General features: G+C 33.6%; 1 protein-coding gene across 2 annotated transcripts in view; it reads left to right on the top strand.

The window, feature by feature from the left end:
• The window catches only part of LOC115229342 (neprilysin-3-like), a 48,293-nt gene continuing 40,876 nt past the window's right edge, over window positions 1-7,417 (top strand). For both annotated transcript variants that reach the window (XM_029799709.2, XM_036499175.1), the window contains exons 1-2: window positions 1-109; window positions 2,070-2,201. In XM_029799709.2, coding sequence (XP_029655569.2) covers window positions 44-109; window positions 2,070-2,201 — 198 coding nt within the window. In that variant the 5' untranslated portion in view covers window positions 1-43. The remainder of the gene's footprint in view (window positions 110-2,069; window positions 2,202-7,417) is intronic.

The following is a 7,417-nucleotide window of genomic DNA, read 5'->3' as shown; positions in this document are numbered from 1 at the left end:
TATAAACATCGCTTTTCTTCAAATATTACAAGAATTCTATGGAATGATACCAACTATTGGAATGTACTTAGCGGATTCAATTTCTAACCTGGGAGTTGCACGCAATTATGTAAGTTCATTTAGTTTTCATTTATCTTCCCTTTATCAGATACCAATAAGAGTGGGTGGATAAGAAGTTTGCTTCACAATCATACGGTTCCGGGTACTAGTTGACTGCATGACAAATTGAGCAAGCTGCTTTCTATGATAACACTGATAAAAGAAATAAGTTGCATAGACGTTTGCGCACCCCAGTATATGAGTGAATACACGTGTGTATGTGTGTGTGAAGGAATATGAAAGATATATATTAAGTGTAGAACAAGAGTTATTGTAGGAGTCGGCATCGAAGATAATCGGTGCATGTCCAAACAATTCAGAACTCAATCCGGACTCCTGCTATCTACATATTCGAAACTGGATCTTGAGGAAAATCGAAATATCACTGTTCAATGAGTTCTAGGCATCTCAACGGTTCTAGGTTTTAGGGAAAGTAAAATGCAATCCAAATAATGAGAACGAATTTAGCACAACATCACTTTCACTTATAATTGTTCCAGTATCACTCACTTTCAACTCTCGCACGTAAACAATTTCATGTGAGAATTCTCTTAATTTATGAGGTTGACTACATTTGAGATGTATTTATTAGACTTACATAGAAAATCCCCCTCACAATGTGCGGCAGTTAAGAATCTAACGTTGCTTATATATGAGAAAACAATTAGCAAATAAACTCGCAAAATTTAAAATTCATATTATTATTTATGAAATGATTAGATTTTGAACCCACAAATCTAAAAGATTGTTACACCATTCTGTTAATGAAACAGTCGACAAATTCCTTAAGTTGATTTCTAAGTGAATAATAGTAAAGAAGAGGTGACATTGAACACGAGCATGTTTATTATTGGTGTAATAATCCTCCTGGAAGTGAAAGGGACCCGTTGCGAGAATTAATCTTCTACCAATGTGTATTTGCTCCTCGACACGATTCATAAAATCCCTAACTTTATTCAAATCTGCTTATATTTGTTACGTATTTTGGCACAAGTCCAGCAATTTCAGGGGAGGGATTAAGTCGACTACATCGATACCAGTCTTCAACTCGAATTAATTTTATCGAACCCGAAAGGCTGGAGGGCGCGAGCACACAATTGATGGACCTCATAGCCCGGAGAAAGGACGTCTAGAGAGAGAGAGAGAGAGGGGAAGAGAGAGAAGGAGAGAGAGATGGGGCAGAGAGAGAGAGAGAGAGAGAGAGAGAGAGAGAGAGAGACGGAGTAATCTTTGGTACCAGCAACTTTCAAGTGCCAGGAACATTGGTGTTTCTGCAAATGAGTATTGAAACATATAAAATAATTAGGGATAGCTTCCCTGAAGACCTACGAACCTCTAATGTAAAACCACTGGTATGTTTTAAACGGGATCGCAGAGGAATCCCAACAGCTCATGAAAATTGAGCTACTTTATTAGTTTCTGTGTACGCTCTAAGTAGGGCGTGGCAATCACATTACTTCAGACATATCAAGGCTTTCCTTAGGACGTCTCACTTTTTACTTCTAGGTGGCGATTGGAACGCCATCTTAAATGTGCACCTGAATAGTGCGAGAATAGCCTATAGAAAAGGAGGGGCTAAATCTTCACACATTTGTTCAGTTGCTCAGTATGGAATGCGCTTGATGGTTGTCGCAATGTTGAGACCTTTGTTTAGAACTGCCTCTTCAAATTTTTCCAGATCTCGTCTCTATATGTTAATTATTGCTTTCACAAGTGGGTGACGAAATTCGGTTTTCCTCGGCCGTCCAATGTAAATAATGTAAGTTATGTACAGAATTCTTCATCTCCAAAATATAAAACAGTATCATTACTCCATATTTTCAAGTTATTTTCAGTTTACGCAATTTGCTGTTAAAATCGAATATGAGTGTCTATTTTGAGGTAGAAAAATTCTTGTATTATAGGAATTGGAAATGCACGTGAGTGTTTGTTTGTATTACGTCATTTTTGTTATATCATTTATTTTTTAGATTCAATCAAACAGTAACTTGTCATCGATTCCGGCACAAAAGAAGACTTGTTTAGATATAGCATACCTGTCAAGTGACGTGCTTGGATGGTTGTATAGTAAAAAGTACTTCGATAAACAGGTGCAAGAACAGGTAATTATATTCCTCATATACGAAACACGGTAAGCGACATCTAGTTGGGAATTTGTAGAATTATTGGAGGTTTGGATAGACGGACTTGCCTTATTAATTCTGATTCTCTGCAAACTTTGTCTTTTGTTAAAGCAATTAGGGGCGACGGAGTGCTCGACATATTAGAAAAGCACATTGCAATATCTGTTCCGGATCGTTATACGCTGACATGAATACCTACACCGGAATTGGTATCAATTTGTGTTGACCGAAGTAAGCAGACTTGCACATGCTGTGATAGCTATCAGAGATTCGAATGCATGGGCAAATCTGTCTTCCTGGAAAAATGTCTCTCCCATGACAGATACATGCTCAATACCGAACGGCAGAAGCGCTACATAAATAGTATCTAATATCTAAATTCGGCTTTAAACTATTGAAATATTTTATATCATCAATTTTACGTATTCTTAAAAATTATTTCAAAATATTAATGTGATTGCATTTTAACCTATCATATACCTATGAATTACGGGTCAAATTTATCGAAAATCAAATATAATTGTTTATGACCATTTTCTGAAAATAAAATTAACTCTCATCTTTCCAAATGCTAGAAATATTATGCATAGAAATTTAAACATTAGTTTAAATTAGAAATAGAAGAAATGATAAATTAAATAGCAATTTAAATTTGAAATATTTAAAAAAAATAAATATAATCAGGTTAGCTTAGAGAAAGAATAGCATTTAAATTATTTTTTAAATTAGAAATAGAACAAAATTAAACATTAGTTTAAATTACAAATAAAAAATAAATAAATATTACTTTGACAGTCATTGTTTTTATGAAGCTATAATATTAAAATGCAACATTTATATTGCTTATCTGTTTATTGTAAGCTTATTCTTCATGCAAAATATATACACATTAAATATGAACAACTATAGAAAAATTAGAATGTTATTGAAATATCTTCAAACTTCATATTTATTTCAGGAAGTAAATATTATTTTAGAAGGCTTTCATTGAAAATGTTCATCTTTAGGTTGCCTTTATTGAGAAAAAAAGCATTTTTAAAGCAATTTTATTTTGAAGCTGCTTTTCTCAAAAGATTTACTTCATATTCTTGAAACGTGTGATACCTATCTACATATCTATTTATCTATAACGGTCTATAACTTGAGGCAAGCCCAACAATTTCAACACCAGTACTCAGCAAGTACTCTTTGCATCGACCCTGAAAAGATGGGCTGCAAAGTCGAACTTGGAGGTGTTTCAACTCAGAACGTAGAGATAGACGAAATAACGTCAAACATTTTGCTCGGCGCGCTAACAATTATGCCAGCTTACCGACTTATATTTCATATATTAATGATTGTGTTATGTTTTAAAAATTTGTTCACATTAATTTGATGGTTTACGCAATACAATTGGTTGAGTAAAATCGTTTTATTGTGTAATAAGAATATTTATTGATTTCTAACTTTCGGCCGCGAAGCAATCATCGGACAGTGACATTTAATTTCATCTTGGCTTTATATATTTCCTCAAAGTAAATCCTTTTCAGAGTAATCGGAGTTCTGTTGATTGATGGTTAGGTTCCATGGTAGGTTGTGGTGACAAATGTTACGGAAATGTTTTTGCTTAAATTTGTATAAGCGCTATAGGTATCACTCATGTAGCCCTTTTTGAAGTATGTATGTCTCCTATAAGACTTATGGCTATACAAAAGAACGTTGATAGGTTGTTGGTTACGAGAACTGTAACTCGATTTGATTATTATTGGATTTTATCATTTATTAATATGATCTTTATCTTTGCATGAATGTTGAATATCTATTGGGTACGTTAGCTTTTACGTGAATGATTTTTAAAGGTTTAAATAGAATGAATGTGGGAAGGTATAGTCAGTTGTCACAATGGTGCAATGCGTTTTCCCCTTTTTATATTGAGATGTAGATTATCACTGAAATTTGCGAAATCCTATCTAGAAGATGATACACAGGAACAGTTCTACATGAAGTAATATTCTATAAAAGTAACACTTAGTTAAATATAGTCAATAAAAATTCTCTGATACAACTTGCTACCACAATTTATTTATCACTCAACAGAACCCAGGCTACCCAGGAAAATGTTAACTTGAAAGAAACTACATAAACCCAAGATGAAATTAATTGTACCATAGCCCATTAATGGGTCAGCAGTCAGAAATTTGAAAGTTACTTTCAATAATATTCTTGCTAAAAAGCGATATATATATATATTAGCATTAAATCAAATTTCACAGTATAAATATATAAAATATGAATTAGAGATATAACCACTATTATGCAACTGAAATAGTGATAGACGTAAACCGATACATAAATAACAGATAATATAAACATAATTAATATAATATATAATATATATATATATATAATTTTTTTTCCAAAGTATAAAAAGAATGATAATATGATATAAGTTAAACCACAACGTACGTTTCATGGCTATAATTAAATTCGAATTACAATTAAGTTTAAAATCAAGTGAAATAAATTCGAACAAAAATTAAAGTCAATCTTCAGGTTAACGATAATAGTTAAATAAATAAGCAAATAGAGCAAAACAATATTTTTTAAGAAATAAATAAAATAATAATTTTTCTTATAAAAAAGACTCCATTATCTAAATTAGGATTATTTCATACAACCCATTTATTATGTTAAATATTTATTTTTAAGGTAAAAAATAGATAGAAATATGTATTTATCTATGAAGATATAATATGGCTTTAAAAAACATAATAAACTCTCGAATATCCTTAACACAGTTATAGTCCAATATTTAATTACCAAATTATTTAACAAAATAATCACTATTCATATTTTTAGATTTAAGTTCACATCTAATAATTATAAAATATTTTAAAATACGTATCTAAATTATAATCAACAAATGTTTTAATTAAAATCTAAAATTTACTCTATCAATAAATGTATAGGCATATAATTAAAAATAAATAAATTCATTAGTTCATTATTACTTACATAAATATTATAAATATCAATATAATATATTTATGAAATTTCTTCCATGTTGGTCCTTGGATGATGGTAGAGTATGGAGGACTGTTTTTTGTCGTTATATTGTCTGAAATCTTCATTTAGCCGCTCCGCAATGCTCTTAGATGTCTGCACGATGTATGTCATGCTATGTTCATGTTTTTACAAGCACCATCCCTGCATCATATGCTGTGAAGTACATTTCTAGTTCTACAGTTAATGCCAGGGCTAATCCTGAAGTACCACCTTGAAGAACAACATAGTAAAGTTTAACAAAGCACTATACATACAATTTCAAAGTGCACCCATCGGTGTCGGATTGGCTGGAGATGTAGCCGGCCTCTTCATGACCTGGTGGGACAGAAACCTAAGCACTCCTTAACAGAACAATCCCCAACGCTTCTACTCTACAGTAGATATGAAGATGACATTAATATCATAGTTAATACCGACTCTAGTAATGGTAATTTAGAAACTGAGAGGAACGTAAAATGGGGAATATCCAACAAGTAGCTAACTCCATTCATTAAGGTATCAAGGTAACTATTGATTACCCTACTAGGCACCCCTAAAATAGACTCCTCGTCCTTCATACTGAACTTTGGTTAGAGACTATGAAAAATAGAGTGCAGCTCCTCCACTCCTACTACATGAAGCCCATAGCCACGAAATATGTTGTTCACAAGAACTCACCTTCGTCACACAACGTGACAATTAACATACTGATAGCAGACTTTCGATAATAAACAACGTGCCCCCACTATGCAAACCCTATGAGACGAACCCCGCCCCCAAACAAACAAAAACAAATACAGAACTTCATACACCACATGTAATTCTCTGGATATTATCTGAAAGACAAGGTTCGAATATACGGGGGTTCTAGAAAGAAATTAGATAATAATATATATAACGATACCAGTGGTACCTGCCCTAGCTGTAGAAACAAAGAGTGGAATAGAATACAAAGAACGTGTGACAAAGCCAAAAGGGATAACAGGTGGTATAACACCGACAAATATCACGGAGTGATGTTTGTAGAGGCCACAGCCCATGGAGAACTAGCCCGTAGATTTAGCAAAGCTCTGAAAGAGACCAAACTCAATATAAAGATTGCTGAAATGCCAGGGAACTCCGTCAAATCACTGGTATGTAGGACTGCCCATTTGAGAATACCGCATGCACCCATAAATAGTGCATGGTATGTAGGATTAGCCCTGGCATTAACTGTAGTTCTAGAAATGTACTTCACAGCATAAGGTGTATTGGAAGTGCTTGTAAAGGCATGAACATAACATGACATACATAGGGGAGACATCTAGGAGAATTGCAGAACGACTAAATGAACATTCCAGACAATAGAAAGACAACAAACAGTCCTCCATACTCTACCAATATGCCAAGAACCAACATGGAGGTAACCTGGGTCAACTTGACATCCGCATCTTATCCAAGCACCCAAAGGACCCAACACTCAGATAAATACAGGAGCACGTCCTCGTAAATGAAACTTCTCCAATACTAAATAAAAATATACATAGTAGACATCATACCCCCATACCCACAGTTTATACAGGTAGATTAGAATAGTTAGTGGGCTGTTATTTAGGTAGATGTATATGTGTCTGTAGGTGTATGCACATATGTACATGTATATGCACATATATGTAAGCATATGGATAAACATACAGATGGATAGGTACATAGGTTATATGAACAGAGACGCAGACATACACAGATGAAGACCGAAACACATGACCATATATACACAAACACTTTACTTCACACAACGATACATATGGCGATACACGTCCACACATATGGAGATACACGTCCCTACATACAAACACAGTACATAGTTGCAAACACACACACACACACACACATATATAAAAGTACACAAATACAAACACGCAATTACACGAATAAGCAGAATACATACAAATGTATAAACATACATACATTTTAGCATATGCACCCACATACATGCATATACACATGAATGCATACATAGGTACATGCATGTGTATGCAAACACACACTGACCCACTCACATGCGCACATATAAACAAAATAAATGCGGTGTGAATAACGAACAGAGTCAAATCTATTGAAAAGGTTGCAAGACGCAACGAAAATTCTGGAAAAGTAAAGTAGGAAATGAGTGGAAATTTTTCCGGTGTGTG

This window comes from Octopus sinensis, unplaced genomic scaffold (assembly GCF_006345805.1).
Source record: "Octopus sinensis unplaced genomic scaffold, ASM634580v1 Contig12483, whole genome shotgun sequence".
NCBI lineage: Eukaryota > Metazoa > Mollusca > Cephalopoda > Octopoda > Octopodidae > Octopus > Octopus sinensis.
This window is presented reverse-complemented; position numbering and strand designations above follow the sequence as displayed.